A 23,535-nucleotide genomic window follows, 5' to 3' on the forward strand; every position below is an offset into this window, starting at 1 on the left:
CGGGGCGGGGCGCCGTGGCCCCGCCCCCTGCGCGCAGTGGTAAGTAGGGAGCGGGCTCCGAGGTTCGCGCTCCCCTCCCCCACCGCCCATGCCCTTGTGCGCTGGTGGCAACCGTTGCCTGGCGCCCGCCGCCCTGAGGTAGGACGGTCGGCCGCCATCGCCCTCCCCTGTCGGCCTGAGGGAGCCGGCCTGGTGGCCCCACGACGTTCCCGACGCATGGCGGACTGCTGTGGACGATGCCCATGAAGTTCTTAGTCCTTCTAGTTGCGCTGTTGCTATGGCATTCGTCTCTGCAGGCGTATCCGAGTGAGTGATCCGCCCGAGGCGGCTGCCACCCCAGGGGACACTGGTGGGGGAACCTCTAGGGTTCAGAGCCCGCCCGAGGCCTGGCTTTTCTTTTCCCTGGTCCTACGCGCCTCCCAAACCCGAGCGTTGAGGGCCCTGGCCTCTAGGGCCAAGGTGTGTCCTTGTCCAACTCGCACCCTCCTCTGCCCCGCACCACCTGCGTGGGGTGGGGCGGTGATGCAGGCAGTGGGTCCCAAACGTGACCGGGGTGCGCCAGGCTGGACGCTTGATGGGCCTGCGGGGTGACCTCTTCATCCTGGCGGAGATGGTCTTGGTTTACCTGGGCCCTTTTACCAGGGAGTCCCTGCAGGTGTGATACAGCAGGGTTGGCCTTCTCTGGTTAGCAGGCCCAGGTAGCTGGCTGAGCATGGTATTTACACTTTTAGCCGTGAATGTGAAACGTAATCTTTTGTGAGATGTGTGAAAGTATGAAATTCCAATTTGATTGTTTGTAAAGTTTTCTTGGAACACAGCCAGCTGATTCCTTTGTGTGTTGTCCACGGCTGTTTTCTCGCCTTTTAACGGCAGAGTTTAATAGTTGTCACAGAGACATGATGGCTTGAAAGCCTGAACTGTTTGCTCTCTGGCCCTTGGCAGAAAGAGTTTGAGCTCTGTGGTTAAACATGGAGAGGATGTGGATGGCAGGTTACTCTCTGATCCCTTATGCACTCCCACAGAGCATCCTCAGGTGCATAGGATTCAAAACCATAGTTGAGAAGGATTATAACTTACCACTTGTCTCTCCTCAATAGCTAAAAACTAATAAGGCCATATTCAGAGGTGCCGAGACCACTATATTAATATCGTGGGACACTTTGAGGTATTTAGGTCAAGTGTCTGATACCTGATGTTTCAGATAGGACTGTGAGGCTTGTTCATCTAGTCTAACTGTAGTTCATTGTACATTTAGTAATGTTGGGATTTGGTTTGACTAACTAAGGTACATATGAAAAAAATCTAAAGTGTATGCTAGTTATGCAGAGCTATGTATTTCAGACTTGTTAAAAGGTCTTAGTTAAAAATTAACTTCAACAAAAAGACAAATACCATATGATGTCACTTATAGCTGGAATCTAATACAAGGCACAAATGAACCTTTCCACAGAGGAGAACATCATGGACTTGCAGAATAGACTTGTGGTTGCCAAGGGGGAGAGGGACGGAGTGGGGTGGTTGGGGAGCTTGGGATGAATAGATACAAACTGTTGCCTTTGGAATGGATTAGCAATGAGATCCTTCTGTGTAGCATTGGGAACTATGTCTAGTCACTTATGATGGAGCATGGTAATGTGTGAAAATAGAATGTGTAACTTGGGTCACCACGCTGTACAGTAGGAAAAAAATTGTATTGGGGAAATAACTATTAAAATAATAATAATAATAATAATAAATTTAAATTGGGAAATGAAAAAAATTAGACTTCAAAAATGAAAACACAGCACAACCTAAATCATAAATAGTAGTAGATAAGGTTCTGAATAAAGTGCCCTGGATAACTAAAGTTAGCTCCTTCAGTACTAGCATTTATAATTGTTAGTTGTTTTAAACCCTTTTTGTTGTAAAGGTATAGAACATACTGAAGATGATACTGTCCTTTCTTGATGTCTAGTGGTCATTGTTACTAACTCCAGTTATTGCATTTTGGTAAAAGTAGATCAGTAGGTCACAACTATGAAGACTTTAGTTAAGGTAACATTAATGCTGTCACACAGTACTCTCTGAGACTATTGGATAGCAATACCTGGATACTCAACTCAGTGCGGCCTTCTGCCAAACTCTGTACTTTCATGGCCTGTACTTTTTCTTTGTATCCTCTTACCTAATCTTTCTTAAGGATTGTAAGAAATGAGAAGAGTCTTCTCAGAAAAAGGAATGATTTTGTGTTGAAGATAGAGATGATAAAATACATAAGGAAATATATATACCGGTCATAGAAGATATCTTAGAAAATGTAATTTGCATCTTTTCCACAGAAGTGGATTAAGGGATATGTAGGGCAATGCTAACCTAGCTTCTTTTTCTGTGAAACCAGGTTTCTAATTGTGATTTAAATCAGTTGTGTATTCTTTAATATGTCTGCTGTTCCAACAGTGTTTGCAAAAGAGTTACATAAAAAATGCTCTCTCATGCCAAAGAAAAGGCACATAGGTTTTCATAATGCAAAGTACATCTTCAACAATTTTTTCCTAGAATACTGAGGCAGTTTTGAATTTATGTTATGCAAATATCACAGGTATTGTATTATGTAATTATATATGTTGAAAACCTAATTTATTCTTAGAACTACCTTTTAAATAGGCCCAACCCAAATTTAGCTAGTATGAGTTTAATCTAAATTCAGCTTGATACAAATGAGACTTGGGGGTACACTTCTCTGCATATACACACATGCTGATGGTTCTGGGTAAACATCTTTTTTATGATATACTTAGATTTATATAATTTAATTAATTCCTTATATCTGATTTTTCCATAGTTTTGAGTATTTTCTAGTTTTAAAAGTCATGCCTCTTTAATGCATTTGCAACTGTACAATTTGGTTTTTTCTATTTAATGAGAATACTTTTTGCCTTTTTAAAGAGTATAACTTCTAAAGTAATATTAACATAATAGTATATATTTAAATACTAACTACTATTAAATTATGTAATTTGCATTTTATAACTTTAAGTCACTAAATATTCAGGAGCCCGATGCTACAAACATAAAACTATGAAATATTAGTTTTAGGGTTTATTTTTGGTATCTCACAAATAACCATTTTATTCTCAAACATCTCTTTGGATAAATCAGCAAGACTTAGAGCTAACGATATGGGATTTTTTTTTTTTTTTTTTGAGGAAGGGTCTGGCTGCACCCATGGAATGGAACCTGTGCAGGCATATGCAACCTACGCAACAGCTGTACCACTGCGGGATTCTGAGCCACATAGGAACTTTGATACAGGATTGTTTTAAGCTAAGATAACAAAACCTCTTAACTTGGTGCTCTAGATTAGTGTTAAAGGAAGACTCAGTGTGAATCTTTGGTGTCTATCTTCTAATGGACCACAGAAAGCAAAGGAAGTAGTAAGGCAATTATTCAAATCTATTGGCAATTGGAACTGAAAAGGAAAAATTGAAAGGAAAAGCATATTCCTTTTATTTCTAGCATATTCAAAGTTCAAAGTCACTTATCTCTGGTGCTGTAAATTCACTTTTCACTGTTTCAAGGCCCAAGGCCATAGCACTTGGGGGAGAGTCTTTAAACCTGTGAATGTGGAGTTTCCTTGTGGCATACCAGGTTAAGAATCCAGTGTTATCACTGCTGTGGCATGAGTTTGACCCCTGGCCCAGGAACTTCCACATGCTGTGGGTGCAGCCAAAAAGAAAAAAACAAAAAAAGCTCAATTCTGTGAATGGAATGTTATGACACACTTCATTAATGTTTAAGATAATGAGGAGTAGATTATCTGATGTGAACATCCAGAGGGTGGCTTTTGGAGGTACAGTCGTTTCATTGGCCTATTAATATTTTACAGGAAAAAAATCCCTGTTTTTCCTGTTTTTTTTTTTTTTTAGCTATCTTCTGTATTCTTTCGATAGGATCTCATGTGTTTTTTAAGGCTTCTTGTTTTCTAACATTAACCAGTTGTACCAAGACCACTTTGAATATTCTGTGTTCTGAATGGAATTAGCCATCTTTCAGAGGAGATAAAGTAGAACATGCTTTTAGAGACCAAAGTACCTGGGATACAAATCAGTGCTGGGGTGATATTATTTAGGTCATTTTACTCAACAGAAGTAGAAGAGATATAGTTCAAAGTCATGAATTTGTTTTGGTTCTGATTAAATTTTATCATTACTCATAGGATAACTTTTGCCTAAACTAAATTTGTATTCCTTTTTCAAAATACAATTTAGTGAAGCTCTTTTGGCTATTTGTTGCAGCAGAAAAGACCACCCCCAGATTTTATAATTTCTCATGATTCCGTGGGTTGTCTGGACTAAGCTAAGCAGTTCCTCTGCTTCATGTAGTAGAACTGAGGTTACTCATACAGCTTGTATTTAGCCGGAAGCTCATCTTGGGTGAGGACATCCAACATGGCTTCTCATTTTCCAGGGCCTTTCTCTACATGACTTCTCATCTTTTAAACTCTGCTGTTTCAGATTTAAATAGGCCTCTGACACCACTTCATTGGTGGATAGGAAGTGTTGTCTTGTTACCACAGGGTAGCAATGAAATTCCTAGCTTCTTACTCAGGCTACTTTACTTGAAGAAAGAGGTATTCATACTTGGTAGCAACACTTCTGTGGGATAAGGGCAGAGGGGTTGGAGAAGCTCCGTAGCTTGATGAGGGTGAAAGTCCATGTTCTCCACTCAGCCTTACTGTCTAAAAATTTCCTGTCTTTCTAGGCTACACCTTTCCTGGCCCTTTGGCTATGAAGAGTGCAGTCCTTTCTTGGAGCCTTTTTTGTCTGTGTCCATTGATGTTTCTGGATTGCCAGTTCTCTAGTCCTAGTCTAGGGTATATGTAGCAAAAAGAAAACCTAGGGAACTCACTGGTGTGATATTATTCAGGTCCTGAAGTCCCTGGTTGGTCTGCCTTCATCTCTCTACCTTTCCAAATCTTCTCATGCTTGTCTTATATATAATGTCCAGGGGTTTTTAACTGTGCTTAGTGAGAAGGATGGGGGGAAAATACATGTTCTCTATCTTTTTGGAAGTGGAAATCCAGATGTATTGTTTTAAAACATTTTATTTGGGGCTTATGGAAGAGGTCATGTGTTTTACAGGTAAACAAGAGTACCTAAGTAGAACATGCGTGGGAATTATGTGATGACTTATTTTTAATTTTGGTCAAAGTATGCTGAAATTAGGTTTACAAGGCTTTCGTCTATATTATTTTTCAGTTTGTGTGTAAGGTACTAGTTACTGGAAAAGAGAAATAAGTCTTAATTGAATATCAGACATCTATCTAAATTATTTAGATAGAATTTCATCTGAGTAGTGATTCATAGTACTCTAAATATTTAGAGATACTGGAAATAAATTCAATAATTTGAGTTTGTCTAAAATTGTCCTTTAATTTTTCATTATTAATAGGCAATTAACCAGTGTACATTATTTTACTAGCAGCATTCTTTTTACTTTAAAATTATTTGATGGCAAACCTCATTTTTTTCTTTTTAAAGTCTTCGGATAAGTACATTTGCTGTGAATTTAAAATTGTTTTAGTTTACAGGTACATAATTAAGAATGTCAGAAATTATAACCAAGTTAATGTCAAATAAAATACAATATATATTGAGTCTTATCAGAGAATTACAATAGTTAAAGACTATACATAGAACATTTCAATGGAAAAAGTCTATTGGTTCTTGTGTAGGTTTTATAATAACCAATTTTTAAGACACTAGATGTTTGGTTTGTAACACATTTCAAGTGAAATCCCACGTTCACATTATATTTATGTTTTTCATTACAGTTCTTGAAAAGTTCAGCTATATTACCTCAAGTACAAAAAAATCCAAATTTTACATAGATTTGGATATCTCCTATCTACTTTCCAGTTTTGTATTCTGTGATAACTACACAATCACCATATAAGTAAAATACATAAAAATACTTTTTAAAAAGGACCTAAATTTTTACCAGTATTCTTCTGAAATTTTAAGTATTACATTAAATAAGGAATGTCCCAAAGAAACATTAAAATTACCCAGTTTCATTATAGCTCTATATTTTATTATCCTTTACACAAAGGTTTTTCATATTAAAACTTCAAAATTTAAGGCTCTGTATCTTTTAAAAATTTTATCTCCTCTTTCCCCTTTTTTTAACCAAAGAAGAAGTGGGAGTGGTTTAGTTTTCCTTTTTATTCACCTTGGAAACTATTGGTTCTTTGGCAAAGATTCAGGGTAACATACTTTTTTCCTTTCTGAAAATTTTAGTGTCAAGGGAATTAGGTATGTTACTGAATAAGCTTTTTAATGTTAGCATTTTATTACTAGCATTACATTTTATTGTAATTTTTGCATGGTGTCACTCTTTAGAGCATAGAAGCTCTTTTTCCTCCCCCTTTTTTGAGTGTAAGGTTTTTCTGGGGAAAAAAAACGGTTAGTTAAAACAGTTAATGCATTGTAGCTTCACTGATTAGGAAATCTCTCTAGAAACAGGTGTAGTCTTCTGTATTTTTACAAAAAAAATACATTTATATATTTCCATTAAAAAACTAGACGTTGTAGAAGATTTTTTTTTTTTTTTTTTTTTTTTTTTTGCTTTTTAGGGCTGCACCCATGGCATATGGAAGTTCCCAGGCTAGGGGTTGAATTGGAACTACAGCTTCCAGCCACAGCCACAGCCACAGCCACAGCCACAACAATGCCAGATCTGAGCCATGTCTGCTACCTACAGCATAGCTCACGGCAATGCCAGATCCCTGACCCACTGAGTGAGGCCAGGGATCGAACCTGTATCCTCATGGATATCTATTTGGATTCATTTCTGCTGAGCCATGAAGAGAATCCCCCCAAGAAATTGTTTTTTACACCTATTACAAATCAAAGTTTTATTCATTTAGATATATTCATGCAATTAGATATTTTAATTGGTGCATAATAGTGAATTTTTAAGAATTTGAGACTTCCAAATATCATTTTAAAAACTCATTGACTATATTGTTTACAACATTGTTAACAGAGCACTAAGTTTTCTTGGGGTGGATTTTTATGTGTTTCTTTAAAAAGTAAAATAAGCCAATTAATGTAGAATTAATGTAGATGTGTTAAAAGCATTATTTATAGCTTACGAGTAACAAGATGTAAAAGTCACATTTTTTTGGTTAAAAAATTTTAATATCTTTGGTCACAGAGACCATGGTTTCTTAGCTGTGATAGGGGAACCAAACCACTCCTAACTTTTTGATGGAAGAAAAATAATCTTAAGTGTTCTGTTTTCATATTCATAATCTTAAATTTAAGAACTGTATTAACTTCCTCTTACTTTAAAGCAATAAAAATTGTAGCATAATTAAACTGGTAAGTACAACTCTTGGTTTGTATACATCTTCATTTAGCTCTTATAACTAAAATGAAAATAATGTCTTGATAAAATTAAATTTTTTTTATAAAATCTAGTTCTTTAAAAATGAATTTTTGTTTTATCTTTGTGTTAATGTCCAGTAACTATAATGCAAAACAGAGTTACAAGCATGAGATTTTAAATATTAATATACGTAGAATAAAGTGCACAATCATAAGCATACAGCTTAATGAATTTTTATAGTTAATGTTCCTGTGTAACCAGTGCCCAAACCAAGTAACAAAATATTACCAACCTAGTTTAGTTCTCAAGCATTATATTTTAATGTATGCAAATATTTAAAATCTTGCATAGAAATTTAAATGATGGAAATTTTTAAAATTTCTTACACATAAAAAACTGAGTTTATCAGAAATAACTTATATATATACAAAGGTTATTTGGGTAACTACATGAGTCATTAGATTAACCAAATAAAATTCTTGACTGTGACAGAACAAACTACTTATATTTTTCATTGATATGATAAAGTATAATACTAAAGAAACAAGCTTCCCTTAAACTCTAATGTTGTAATGCTGCTACCAAGAAATAATTGACAGTTAAAATATTAACAATTTCAAAAAAGAATTAGAATGGAGAATATATCAGACAATTGTACATTTAACAACAAAACAGGGAGTTCCCGTCGTGGCACAGTGGTTAATGAATCCAACTAGGAACCCTGCCCTTGCTCAGTGGGTTAACGATCCGGTGTTGCCGTGAGCTGTGGTGTAGGTTGCAGACGTGGCTCGGATCCTGCGTTGCTGTGGCTCTGGCGTAGGCTGGTGGCTGCAGCTCCGATTCAGCCCCTAGTCTGGGAACCCCCATGTGCCGCAGGAGTGGCCCAAGAAATAGCAAAAAAAAGACAAACAAAACAAAACAAAACAGTTTTAAAAATTATAAGTAACCCCAAACAAGATTCATTAGTTGGAGTAGCATGTAGTCAGATTATATAAAGACAACTGTAATATTCAATCTTGTTATTTTGTAAATACTTTTATACTAAGTTTAATATTAATAAATTGTTATCGACTAAACCAATAATTATGCTAGTTTTAATCAAGATTTCCAGCTAAAGTAATAGTTGTATTGTTTATCATGTTACAAAAAGGAAATCAGTTAAATTTAAATAAAGGATTTAAAATTAAGGTATATATGCCTTAAATTAATGTTAAAACTCAGTTTGAAAAATTTAACTTAAATTTAATGGCTTTACATATATATTTTCTTGTTCTGTTGACTAACATTTCCTAATAACAGTGTTACTCCATCAAGGCAGTCTTGAAATACACCTATAGCCCTCAGACTTTTGTCTCTAATGTTGTGTTACATTAAAAGAAATCAGGGGGAGATGGGATTAAGATGGCAGAACAGAAGAACTGGATCTCAGCTTCTCTCCTAAAAACAACAAAATTCACAACTAAAGGCTGAGCATTCTTCACCCAAATGGACTGGAAACATTAAAAAAGATATCCTACTCCAGAAGAAAAAGAGGAGGCCACATCAAGAGGCAGGATGGGCAATTACATGATACAAGCAACCCCATACCTCCCGGGTGGGAAGCCCTACAGACTTGAAACTAACTGGTTCACAGAGACTCACCTACAGGAGTGAGAGTTCTGAGCCCCACATCAAACTGCCACCTGTGGGGATCTGGCACTGGGAGAAAGAGCCCCTGGAGCAACTGGCATTGAAGGCCAGTGGGGCTTGTGTGAAGGAGCTCCACAGGACTGGGGGAAACAGAGACCCCATTCTTAAAAGGCGCACACAAACTTTCACATGCACTGGGTCCCAGGGCAAAGCAAAGTCTCCATAGGAATCTGGGTCAAACCTGACTGCAGTTCTTGGAGGACATCCTGGGAAAACAGGGGTGAATGTGGCTTGTGAGGGAAGGACATTGGAAGCAAACCTCTCAGGAATATTCAGCAGTATGCCTTTCTCTGGAGGTGGCCATTTTGGGAAAAGCTGGCCCCACCCATCAGCCCTGAGAAGCCCCAGGGCAAACAACATTCCAGGTGGGTTCACAGCCCTGCCCCTCAGTAAACAGGCTGCCTAAAGAGTCACACAGCCACCTCTAATCCCATTCATAGACACAGGCCCACCCACCAAAGGGATAGGAGTTGGCTCCACCTACCAATGGGCAGGCATCAGCCCCTCCCATCAGGAAGCATACAGCAAGCCCCCATACCAACTTCAGCCACAAGAGGGGCAGACCCCAGAAGTAAGAGAGGCTACAACTCTATTATCTGTAAAAAGGTCACCACACCAAAAACCTATAAAAATGAAAAGACAGAGAACTATAACTCAGATGAGGGAGAAAGGAAAACCCCCAGAAAATCAGCTAAGTGATGAGGAGATTCTCAGCCTTCAGGAAAAAGACTTTAGATTGTTGATGCTGAAGGTGATGCAAAACACTGGAAATAAACTGGAGGCAAAGATGGATAACTTACAGGAAACACTGAGCAAAGAGATAACAAGATATAAAACTTAACTAAGAAACACAAAATACAATAACTGAAATAAAAAATTCACTAGGAGCAGCTAACAGCAGATACAGGAGGCAGAAGAACGAATAAGCAAGGTGGAGGACAGATTAGTGGAAATTACGGCTGCAGCACAGAAAAGAGAAAAAAGATTGAAAACAAATGAAGAGAGTCTCAGAGAACTCGGGGACAATGTTAAATGCACCAACATCTGTATTATGGGGTGCCAGAAGGAGAAGAGAGAGAAAAGGGGACAGAAAAAATATTTGAAGAGATAATAGCCGAAAACTTCCCTAACATGGGAAAGGAGCTCCTCACTCAAATCCAGGAAGTACCATATAAAATAAACCTGGGGGGAGTACCCTGAGACACATATTAATCCAACTGACCAAAATTAAAGACAAAGAGAAAATACTGAAAGCAGCTAGGGAAAAGACATACAAGGGAACCCCAATAAGGTTATTGGCAGATTTTTCAACAGAAACTCTGCAGGCCACAAGGGAGTGGCATGATAAACTTAACGTGATGAAAGGAAAAAACCTCCAACCAAGATTACTTTACCCAGCAAGGCTCTCATTCAGAGTTGAAGGAGAAATCAAAAGCTTTACAGACAAGCAAAAGGAAAGAGAATTCAGCAACACCAAACCAGCCTTACAACAAATACTAAAGGAACTTCTCTAGGCAGAAAAGAAAAGGCAGCAACCAGAAACAAAAATACCACAAATGACAAGGCTCACCAGTAAAGGTATATATACAGTAAAGATACGAAGTCATCCATGCACAATTATGCCACCAAAATCAGAAATCATGAGAAGAGGTGGGTACAAATGCAGGACACTGGATATGCACTTGCAGTTAAGAGACCAACAACTTAAAAAACAATCTCATGTACATATAGACTCTTATATCAAAACTTCAGAATAACTGCAAACCAAAAATCTACAATTGATACATACACAAATAAGAAAAATCAACTCAAATATAACACTAAATATAGTTATCAAACTACAAGACAAGAGAACAAGAGAAGAAGAGAAGAAAAAAGAGCAACAAAAACAAATCCAAAGCAATTAATAAAATGGCAATAAGAACATATGTATCAGAGTTCCCGTCATGGTGCAGTGGTTAACGAATCTGACTAGGAACCATGAGGTTGCGGGTTCGGTCCCTGCCCTTGCCCAGTGGGTTAATGATCCGGCGTTGCCGTGAGCTGTGGTGTAGGTCACAGACGCGGCTCGGATTCCGCATTGCTGTGGCTCTGGCATAGGCTGGCAGCTACAGCTCCGATTAGATCCCTAGCCTGGGAACCTCCATATGCCCTGGAAGCAGCCCAAGAAATGGCAAAAAGACAAAAAAAAAAAACCATACATATCAATAATTACCTTAAATGTTAATGGACTGAATACCCCAACCAAAAGACATAGACTGGCTGAATGGATACAAAAACAAGATCCATACATATGCTGTCTTCAAGAGACCCACTTCACTTCTAGGGACACATACAAATTGAAAGTGAGAGGATGGAAGAAAATATTTCATGCAAACGGGGATCAAAAGAAAGCTGGAGGAGCAATACTCATATCAGACAAAATAGACTTTAAAATGAATATTTTAAGGGACAAGGAAGGTCACTACATAATGATCAAAGGATCAGTCCAAGAAGATGATATAACAATTTTAAATATCTACACACCCAACCTAGGTTCACCACAATATATAAGGCAACTGATAACAGCCTTAAAAGGATCAATCAACAATGACACAATAATGGTGGGGGACTTTAACACCCCACTTACAGCAATGGACAGATCATCCGGACAGAAAATCAATAATGAAACACAGGCCCTGAATGAAGCATTAGACCAGATGGACTTTATAAGTATTTATAGGACATTCCATCTAAAAGCAACAGAATACACACCCTTCTCAAGTGCACATGGAACATTCTCTAAGATCGATCATGTCCTGGGTTATGAATCCAACCTTGGTAACTTTAAGAAAATTGAAATTGTATTAAGCATCTTTTCTGACCACAATGCTATATGACTCAAAATCAACAACAAGAAAAAAACTGCAAAAAACACAAACACGTGGAGACTCAACAACATGCTACTAAACAACCAATGGATCACTGAAGAAATCAAAGAGGAAATTGAAAAATAGCTAGAAGCAAATGACAACAAAGATACAACACCAAAACCTATGGGATGCAGCAAAAGCCGTTCTGAGAGGAAAGTTTATAGCAATACAAGCCTACCTCAGAAAACAAGAAAAAGCTCAAATAAACATGCTAACTTTACATCTAAAGCAGCAAGAGAGGGAAGAACAGTAGAAAGGAAGAAATCCTAAAGATCAGAGCAGAAATCAATGAAATAGAAATGAAGAAAACCATAGAAAAGATCAATGAAACAAAAAGCTGGTTCTTTGAAAAAATCAACAAAATTGATAATCCCTTAGCCAGACTTATCAAGCAAAAAAGAGAGAGGACTCAAATCAATAAAATTAGAAAGGAAAAAAGAGAAGTAACAACGGGCATCACAGAAATACAAAGGATCATAAGAGACTACTATGTGCAACTATACACCAATAAAATGGAGAACCTAGAAGAAATGGACAAATTCTTAGAAGAGTACAATCTTCCAAGACTAAACCAAGATGAAATAGAAAAGATGAACGGACCAATCACAAGAACTGAAATTGAAACTGTGATTAAAAAACTTCCAACAAACAGAGGTCCAGGACCAGATGGCTAAACAGGTGAATTCTATCAAACATTTAAAGAAGAGCTAATACCTATCCTTCTGATACTATTTCAAAAAATTGTAGAGGAAGGGATACTCCCAAACTCATTCTATGAGGCCACCATCACCCTGATACCAAAACCAGACAAAGATACCACAAAAAAAGAAATCTACTGGCCAATTACACTGATGAACACAGATGCAAAAATCCTCAACAAAATACTAGCAAACTGCATCCAACAATACATTAAAAGGACTGTACATCATGATCAAGTGGAATTTATCCCAGGGATGCAAGGGTTCTTCAATATCCACAAATCCATCAGTGTGATACACCACATTAACAAACTGAAGAATGAAAACCATATGATCCTCTCAATAGACAGGGAAAAAGCCTTTGACAAAATCCAACACCCATTTCTGATAAAAACCATTCAGAAAGTGGGCATAGAGGGAATCTACCTCAGCATAATAAAGGCCATATATGACAAACCCACAGCTGACATCATTCTCAGTGGTGAAAAGATGAAAGAATTCCCACTGAGATCAGGAACAAGACAAGGATGTCCACTCTCACCCCTACTATTCAACATAGTCTTGGAAGTCCTAGCCATGGCAATCAGAGAAGTAAAAGAAATAAAAGGAATCCAAATTGGAAAGGAAGAAGTAAAACTATCCCTATTTGCAGATGACATGATACTATAGCTAGAGAATCCTAAAGACTCTACCAGAAAACTGTTAGAGCTCATCCATGAATTTGGCAAAGTCGCAGGATACAAAATTAATACACAGAAATCGATGGCATTTCTATACAGTAACAATGAAAGAGCAGAAAGATAAATTAGGGAAGCAATCCCATTTACCACTGCATCCAAAAGAATAAAATGCCTAGGAGTAAACCTACCTAGGGAGACACAAGACCTGTACTCTGAAAACTATAAGACACTGATGAAAGAAATCAAAGATGACACAAATAGATGGAAAGATATACCATGCTCTTGGACAAGAAGAGTTGATATTCTCAAAATGACTATACTACCCAAGGCAATCTACAGATTCAGTGCAATCCCTATCAAATTACCAAGGACATTTTTCACAGAACTCAAACAAAATATCCTGAAGGTTTGTATGGAAGCACAAATGACCCAGAATAGCCAAAGCCATCCTGAAAAAGAAAAATGGAGCTGGAGGAATCAGGCTCCCGGACTCCAGACTATACTACAAAGCTACAGTCATCAAAATCGTATGGTACTGGCACAAAGACATATAGATCAGTGGAACAGTATAGAAAGTCCAGAATTCAACCCATGCACCTACAGCCAACTCATCTATTACAAAGGAGGCAAGGATATACAATGGATATACAATGGATAAAGGAGAGCTTGTTCAATAAGTGGTGCTGGGAAAACTGGACAGCCACATGGAAAACAATGAAATTAGAACACTCCCTAACACCATACACAAAAATAAACTCAAAATAGATTAAAGACCTAGATATAAGACCAGACACTATAAAACTCTTAGAGGAAAACATAGGCCAAACACTCTCTGACATAAACGACAGCAACATCTTCTCAGATCCACCTCAGAGAGTATTGACAATAAAAACAAAAGTAAACAAATGGGACCTACTCAAACTGAAAAGTTTCTGCACAGTAAAGGAAACCCTAAACAAAACGAAAAGACAACCCACAGAATGGGAGAAAATCTTTGCAAGTGAATCAACTAACAAGGAATTAATCTCCAAAATTTATAAACACCTTCTGCAGCTCCATACCCCCCCCCAAAAAAAACCCCATCAAAAAATGGGCAGAAGATCTAAACAAACAGTTCTCCAAAGAAGGCATACAGATGGCCAAAAAACACATGGAAAGATGTTCAACATCACTCATTATTAGAGAGATGCAAATCAAAACCACTATGAGGTACCACCTTAAACCAGCCAGAATGGCCGTCATCAAAAAGCCTACAAACAATAAGTGCTGGACAGGGTGTGGAGAAAAAAGAAACCCTATTACACTGCTGGTGGGATTGTAAATTGGTTCAACCACTGTGGAAAGCAGTATGGAGATTCCTCAGAAAACTAAACATAGAACTACCATTAGATCCAGCAGTCCCACTCCTGGGCATCTATCGAGAGAAACCCATGACTCAAAAAGACACATGTACTCCAATGTTCATTGCAGCACTATTTTTGATACCCAAGACATGGAAACAACCTAAATGTCCATCAACAGAGGAGAGATCCAGAAGATGTGGTACACATACACAATGTAATATTACTCAGCCATTAAAAGGAACAAAATACTGGTATTTTTTGCAACATGGATGGACCTAGAAATTATTATGCTAATGAAGTCAGCCATACAATGAGACATCAACATCAAATGCTTTCACTGACATGTGGAATCTTAAAAAAGGACAGACTGAACTTCTTTGCAGAACAGATGCTGACTCACAGACATTGGAAAAACTTTTGGTCTCCAGCGGAGACAGTTCAGGGGGAGGGGGGATGTGCTTGGGCTGTGGGATGGAAATCCTGTGAAATGGGATTGTTATGATCATTATACAACTACAGATGTGATAAATTCATTTGAGTAATAAAAAAAAATCAGAACTTCTTCAGGATACCTGCTTTTCATATTTAGGAAGATAAGTATACAGATAGGTGGGGTAAGGGTAGGAGTAGGGTAAGAGATGGGAGGGAGGCAGGCAGCAGTAACTGCCAGAGAGTAAGCAACGATATTTTGAAAATGCAGAGGCTCCCTCAAAAGAACACAAGAGGCAACTATAATAAAAAATTTAATAAAAAAGGACACAAGAGGCATCTTACAGTGGCTCCAACTGGCTAATTGTGACTATTTGAACATTAAAGAAAAGGATAAGACTGTAAGATGCCTATGAGCCATAATGAAACTCAAAAGTATAAGAACTACTTTTCAAAGAATTAATACTGTACTCAGATGAATTTCATCTATTTAAATATATTATTTACGTTTAATTTTATTTATGTTCCTAAGATAGGAAAAAGTGTTTCCATACACAAAAAATAATACGAATAAATGCTTACAAAAAGACCACACTTTCTTCTTTCTGTGAAGTATTTAGGGACAGGATAAATACAGGTAAATACTATAAAGTATTTAGGAACAGGTGATTCTTTTGCTATATTCCCAGAGGCTCCCCTACTAACAGGATTCACAGATGAGAAGATAAGCTTCCATATTCTTTTAGAAGTTAATGAAATGTGTCGAGGACCATTCACACTAAGGAGTCCTCCTAAATGATCTTGATGGCTATACCACAACAGGATAAAGAGAACTTGATGCTCCAAGACCAACTGAATTTAACCTTTTAAATGTGCTGAAATATATAGAATATGCTTTTTCCTTAAAATTTATTTGCTTATTGATAGGTTCGCCAGTTGTTGCTGGTTGCTACATTAACCTTTATTGTTGCACCGTGTAGTTCTTGAAAGGAATGGGGTGGATAAAAACATTCCCAAAGATGACATTGGATGCCAAGGACTTATACCCCAGGTCTTCTGCTTTCCTGGTCCAAAATAATCTTTCTCAGTAAATTTCATTTTTATCACTTAGTCTTAGGAGGTAAAATGAAAAGTAATTTATTTGTGTTCCTTACTTTTCAGATGAAAAATAATGTTCTATATTCTTAGAGTTGTGGTTTCAAGGCCAAGAAAATTTAATGGCTTAAAAATATATGAGGCATATCTTAATAAAAAAATTTTAAAATACTGATCGGTGTATAGTACGATTCTAGTTATGTGACTATATATAATTTTGAAGGCTGTTAAAAAAGTATAGGATGGTGATACTCCCCAAATTGATCTACACATTCAACACAATCCCAATCAAAATCCTAGCCTGCTTTTTTTTTTGCAGAAATTAACAACCTGATACTAAAGTTCATATGAAATTGAAAGAGACCACAATATCCATAAGTCCTGAAAAAGAAAAACAAAGCTCAAGGAGATTTCAAAACTTACTATTACAGTGTAGTTTTCAAGATTGTATAGTACTGGCATAAGAATAGACATACGTATTACTGAAATTGAATTGAGAGTCCATAAAGGAACTCTTACATTTATGGTCAGTTGATTTTCAACAAGGATGCCAAGACAATTGAGTGGGGAAAAGAATAGTCTTTTCAACAAATGATGCTGGAATACCAGGCAAAAAATGAACTTAGATCCTTACCTCAAATCATATATAAAAATTAAATCAAGCTAGATAGTGTATATAAATGTAAGAGCTAAAACTATAAAAACTCTTAGATAAAAATATAGTGCTTTCTAAGGTATGACACCAGAAGCATAAGCAACAAAAGAAAAAAAAATGGGTAAATTGAACTACAACAAAATTTAAAACTTTTGTGCTGCAAATGATAACATTAAGAAATTAAAAAGACAATTTACAGAGTAGGAGAAATATTTCAGGTCATATGTATGATATTGGTCTTGAGAATATATAAAGAATTCTTAAAACTCAAAAAGACAACCCAGTTAAAAAATGGGGAAAGTAATCAGAATAGACATTTCTCCAAAACAGATATACAAATGGTCGACAGGCATATGGAAAGGTGCTCAATATCATTAGCTGTTAGAGAAATATAAGTCAAAAACCACAGTAAGATGGGACCTCATGCCCACAAAGATGGCTATAACAAGTATTGGAAAGATACGGAGAAATTAGAACCCTTGTATACTGCTGGTGAGAATCCAGCTGCTTTGGTAGTTCTTCAAAGGATTAAACATAGTGTTACTATATGACCTAGCAATTGGACTCCTAGGCATATACACAAGAGAAATGAAAATGTACATCCACATAAAAACTTGTACATGAATTGCTTATAATCACTAAAAAGTGGAAATGACTCAAATGTCTATCAACTGATGAATTAATAAAATGTAGTATATACCTTTACAATGGAATATTATTTGGCCATAAAAAGGAATCACATACTGATATATGCTACAGCATGGATGACTTTGAAAGCATTATGCTTCAAGTGAAAAAACCAGTCACAAAAGGACACGTATTGTTTTAAGTGAAATGCCTAGAATAGGCAAATCTGTAGAAACCGCAAATAGATTAGTGGTTGCCTAGGGTTGAGGGGTAGGGGCAGTGGGGAATGGGCTTCTTTTTGGGGTGAAGTTTACACAACCATGAGTATATAAAAAAAAATCATTGAATTGCATACTTTAAAATATGTTAATAGATAATCATGAAAGTATTTAAACACTGCTTAAGATTGTAATTTCCATAAAATTATGTTAATATGATATTACTTCAGAGATTGATGAAATCCAATAAAAGGAAGTTAATAGAACTATAAATAAATTAGTTAAATTTATGTAATCTAAACCTATATTAGACTATTTAGTAAGAACCAGTTAGAAGTTCGGAGGCATCCTCAAAATTGGAACTGTTTAGCAACAGTGTTTATGATGTTGTTTTAGATAAACTTCAGATTTAAAAATTTAGAAAAGTATGGTTAAAGAAGTATCTTTGGAGGTCCAGTGGTGGTACAGCGGAAACAAATCCAACTAGGAACCATGAAGTTGCCATTTCGATCACTGGGCTTGCTCAGTGGATTAAGGATCTGGCGTTGCCGTGAGCTGTGGTGTAGGTTGCAGACGCACCTCAGATCTGGTGTTGCTGTGGCTCTGGCATAGGCCAGCAGCGATAGCTCCGATTAGACCCCTAGCCTGGGAACCTCCATATGCTATGGGTGTGGCCCTAGAAAAGACAAAAAAAAAAAGCAGTATCTTTTATTATTATAAAAAAACTACCTGCTTTGCCTAAAATAAGGGGACTTTTAAAAAAAATTGTCCAGATTTTCTTCCTAATAATTATTGGACTATTGGCCAAAAACAAACAAATAAAAACCAAACTTAAAAAAAGTCCTTAGATTGGCTGATTTATCTTAAACATAACATGGAGTTTAGTTTTCCTCTACAGCATTCTTCTCTAGAAATTTTTTGCTTGTGATTATTTCCTTAAGCTAAGTTATTAATTTATCTACTTGTCAGCATTTGATTCATTCAGTTATTTAACAAATGCCTTTTGACTGTCTCCTATGACTCTAGGCAGTGGTTAGAATAGAGGAAATGGAGAGCAAAGCAGTCATGGTCACACCTCTCGAGAGCTTATAGTATTTTGGCAGCTAGCAAACATTAAATAAATACATAGTTAAAAATATCCCAAGTTCTATAAAGAAAAGACCAGCATGTTAGAGAGAGACTAATGAAGAATCTGGAGATCATAAGGAAAGTAAGGACTTTACACATGACAATCCTCAGTTTTATTGTTTAAAAAATTGTTTGCCTAATTGGCAAAATAAAAATTGTTTTTAACTTGCATTTTTTAACGAACAGTGAATTTTAGCAAATTTTCATGCTAATTGGCTTTTATGTTATTCCTTAACCTTCTTCCTCCTTCTTTAATCAACTATTCTATGAGAAGGAAGTATATATTTTGAATATATTGTTTGTTGATTGAAGTTTTATATTTCATTGCTCATTTTAAATCATGATTTTATTGTTTTCCTGAGAATAAACTAGGATAATTAATTTGCCTTTTACCTCTGTGTGAAGTGAATTTATTCTTTTATAGGTCATTAACTGTCAGTTCCTACCCATACTGTTAAAATATGTTATTTTTAATATTGCCAATACATTTTAATATATGAAAGGGATACATTTTGGTTCAGTTGATGGTAGAGCAGATTTTGTATATTTTACCTATTTATTTATGATATTTTAATACTCACATGTATTTAAAAATAGAGCCGTATTCCTCTAGAACAATTTTATTATCATACTTCTACTACTTTGCCAGCATCCTTGAATCATCTTTTTACAGCATTGTGTAGTTGTTATATGTATCTCCTTGAAGTAAGGCAGCCTGTGTTTTAATGCCATTATTACTACTTATAAATGAAATATAATCTTAAACAAATTACCTATCCTTTCTAGGTGTCCTCCTTTTCCTCTATATAAAAACATTTCTTATTCCAAGCCCATAGAATAGTGCCTGAAACATAGTAATCGCTTAATCAGTAAGAGCTATTACTGTCTTTTCAATCATTGTTTTCCAATTCCCCCTTCAGATTTCTTGCCACTTTTGTTGTGAGCCACACGGGAAGCCCAGATTTCATGCCACTTTTGTTCCTACAGTTTTTTTTTATTATTTTATTTTGAATACAATTTATTTGATTGTAAATTTGGATAATTTATTTTTTAACGATGTCTGTATTTACCATCTGGCTCACAAAATTCCCCAAAATTTAGTAATTGGCTCTGGTGAGCCAGTGTGAACCTACTACAGCATACTACTATGTTGAGAACACAATCAAGAATTTCTGAGTTCCCTTTGTGGCTCAGAGGGTTAAGGACCTTCTCCATGAGGATGTGGGTTTGATCCCTGACCTTGCTCAGTGGGTCAAGGATCAAGTGTTTCCACAAGCTGTGGAGTAGGTTGCAGATATGGCTTGGATCTGGAATTGCTGTGGCTGTGGGTAGGTCTGCAGCTGCGGCTCTGATTTGACCCCTAGCCTGGGAACTTCCATATGCTGTGGGTGTGGCTGTAAAAAAGGAAAAAAATTTGTTTTAATAAGTTGCCTACTGAATCATTAGTAATATGGGAGAATAAAAGCAAAGAGATTTAGAGAATTATATTAATACGTGATTTTTGCACTAATCTTGCTCATCTGTTTTAATGAGAATCTGAAAAAAATAATTTTGTTCATTTAAGTGAGAATTGACTGTGTCAAAAGTGTTTATTTCTTGGTTCTTTATCTCAACTTTTAAGTGATAGTATGTAAAGTAAGTTTAGATTAGTGGGTTCTGTCAATATGTCATGTATAATAAATGTTACTTATTGTTTGGTTTTTTCCCCTTAAGGAATAACTGTGACGCCTGAAGAAGAACAAAACTTGAATCATTACGTACAAGTTTTACAGAACCTAATACTAAGTGTTCCCACTAAGGAGCCAGGTCGTCAGAAAAAATCAAAGTCTCCTAATAATGTTAATTCTGTAGGACCGAGAGTATCAAAATTTAGGGAGATAATTACACATGAGGAAGGTTCAGCTGAGAATGATGTTTTAATCAATCCTGTCACTGAGGAAACTACAACTTTCCCTACTAGGGGCTTCACGCTGGAAATAGAGAAGCAAAGAAGTACTAAAAGTACAGCATTCTGGTCGATTAAACCAAATAATATTTCTGTTGTTTTACATGCAAAAGAACCTTACATTGAAAAAGAAGAGCCAGAGCCAGAGCCAGAGCCAACTGTAAATCAAACTGAACCAGGAAAGTCATCGCCAGATGTTCATGAATCATTTACAAGTCAAGGTGTCACCCCTTCAACTAAGGACATTGACCTGAATACTATCCCAGAAGAAGATGTCCCTCAGCTCTCAGGTGACTATGAGTGGGAAAATCCCGAACCAGAGAATCCGTATAATGAAGACATTTTGAAAAAAATTTCAGATATTGATTCACAAGTGCAACAGGTACCTCTTCCTGAGAGCTTCAAGCCAGAATATAGAGCAGACATTCAAGCCTCTAAAGAACACTTGAAACGAAGCCTTGCTCTGGCAGCAGCAGCAGAACATAAATTAGAAAAAATGTATAAATCCCAGATGTTGCCACTAGGACGAAGCAGTGGTGGAATTGATGACATTGAAACTGTTATTAACATGCTGTATAATTCTAGATCAAAATTATCTGAATATTTAGATATTAAACATGTTCCACCAGAGATGAGAAAAAAAGCTACTGCAGTATTCAGTATATTAAAAAATATATTATGTGTAAATAAAGGAGAAACTCAAAACCTTATTAGGAAATTATTAAACAATAATATAAAAATTATAAATCTACTTAATATTCCATGACAAAGTTGATTTAATCTAACTGTGCATTCAGTCACAGGAGAAATAAGCATATTCATGATTTAAAGCTGTATAAAAATATTTTCTCTTGTATTTCAATGTGCTAACATCTTTACATGTCACGTGTTATGAAAATTTTTCATATGCACTAAACTAATAATTTAAAATAAAATTTTGGTTCAGGAATTTGTAGTTTTTTCTCATTAATTAAAGTTATGAAGTTCTAATCTTTAGAATGTTTAAGCTCTGATTTTACTTGAATAGGTTAGTTTAATTCATCCATTTTATAAGATTTAAGAGACTTTGTATATCTATATATGTAGGTGGTTTTAAATAATTGCATATAAATATAAAATTTTAGGATATGTGGTCCTTTTTTTTGCCCTTATTTATTTTTTTTTTGTCTTTTTGTCTTTTTAGGGCCACACCTGTGGCATATGGAGGTTCCCAGGCTCGGGGTCGAATCAGAGCTGTAGCCACTGGCCTACGCCACAGCCACAGCAACAGCAACAGCAACAACAATGCGGGATCCAAGCCACATCTGCAACCTACACCACAGCTCACGGCAACATGGGATCCTTAACCCACTGGGCGAGGCCAGGGATTGAACCCGTGTCCTCATGGATGCTAGTGGGGTTCGTTAACCCCTGAGCCATGATGGGAACTCTGGCTATGTGGTCTTTATTACTCTTTCAGGGGATTTGAATTTTCTATTTGAATAGTGTAGTTGGAGCTTGTATCAGAACAACACTTATTTGAATATATATGTGCCTCTGTTGAAAGGTAAATGGTATACATCCCTATTCCTTTGTCGTTAAGTGCTTTTGGAGTGTCAGTGAGGGACTGTAACCTGGATTTGTAATGAAGTCATTTTCACTTATTTCCTGTTTTTGTTTGTTTATATACATATATACTGAAGCTTTGCAAATCTCTTATTTGGGAGTATGACTAACATAAGGTTAACTGTAATATTGTAATTCGGTGCAGGTAATTCTGTTTCATGATTTGACCAGTATTGTATTTAAATCCACTTGTTTATTCATTTATCAGGACAGTCATTTATGGTTTAATAAAGATTTATTGACCTTTTACTATATGCAGGACAAAATGCTTGGCTTTGAGGGTACAATAGTAAGACTTAGTTCCTTCTCTCTTTGAAATAATATTATATCAGCGAAGAGACATAACTTTGACAATTTTTAAATTTCAGTTGTCATGAGTTGTTATGAAAGTATGATAAATTTGACCTTACCTAGACAAAGAATACTAGGAAAGCTACCCTGAGAAAGTAGCATTTAAAGTGAGATCTGAAGGATAAGGGTGTATGTAAGGGAGAGAAGGGGGTATTCCAGGCAAAGGGAACAGTGTATGTGAATGCTTTGAGTTGAGAATGAGTATGGCAAGTTCAAGAAGTGGCTGGAGAATAGAAAGGCAAGGGAGAACATCTCACAATGGAGCTGGTAAAGTACACAGGGGTGGAATAGATTTTGTAAGGCCTCAGGTGTATATTGAAGATTAAAGCCTTTAAGCCTTTAGCTTAACATTAGTAGGTGTTAAGCAAAGACTAGGTATGATCAAAATCGTGTTTTAGAAAAACCATTCTGGCTATAGTTTTGAAAGTAGGCAAAAGTAGAAGTGCACAGGCCAGATTTAACTTGGACTATGTGGAAAAAAAGTGACAATTCTTCAAAAAAGAGTTAGAATCAATAGGATTTGGTGATTGAATGGATATGGGGACTGAGGGAGTAGTAAGGATCAAAAATAATTCCCACACAATTAGCTATATTATAAAAAGGTCTACAAAGGTTTTTTTTTATAACACATTTCCCATTTACTTTGTTGCTTATTTTTTAAAAAATATTTACTATGGACAATTTCAAACATATGCAAAAATAAACAAATTAATATAATAAACTCATATATCCATCATCCAGTGTCAATAATTACGTACTAGTGACTAGTCTTACTTTACCTAAATCCTT

The 23,535-nt window shown here is 36.3% G+C and overlaps 1 protein-coding gene across 1 annotated transcript; it reads left to right on the top strand.

Moving 5' to 3' along the window:
* The first annotated feature begins 200 nt into the window (after positions 1–200).
* On the top strand, positions 201–21,739 carry SPESP1 (sperm equatorial segment protein 1). The gene is made up of 2 exons (XM_047769495.1): positions 201–306; positions 20,559–21,739. The coding sequence occupies exons 1-2, from the start codon at positions 237–239 to the stop codon at positions 21,554–21,556; spliced, it is 1,068 nt and encodes a 355-aa protein (XP_047625451.1). The 5' UTR covers positions 201–236; the 3' UTR covers positions 21,557–21,739.
* Positions 21,740–23,535: the final 1,796 nt, after the last annotated feature.

This window comes from Phacochoerus africanus, chromosome 2, assembly GCF_016906955.1.
Source record: "Phacochoerus africanus isolate WHEZ1 chromosome 2, ROS_Pafr_v1, whole genome shotgun sequence".
Taxonomy (NCBI): domain Eukaryota; kingdom Metazoa; phylum Chordata; class Mammalia; order Artiodactyla; family Suidae; genus Phacochoerus; species Phacochoerus africanus.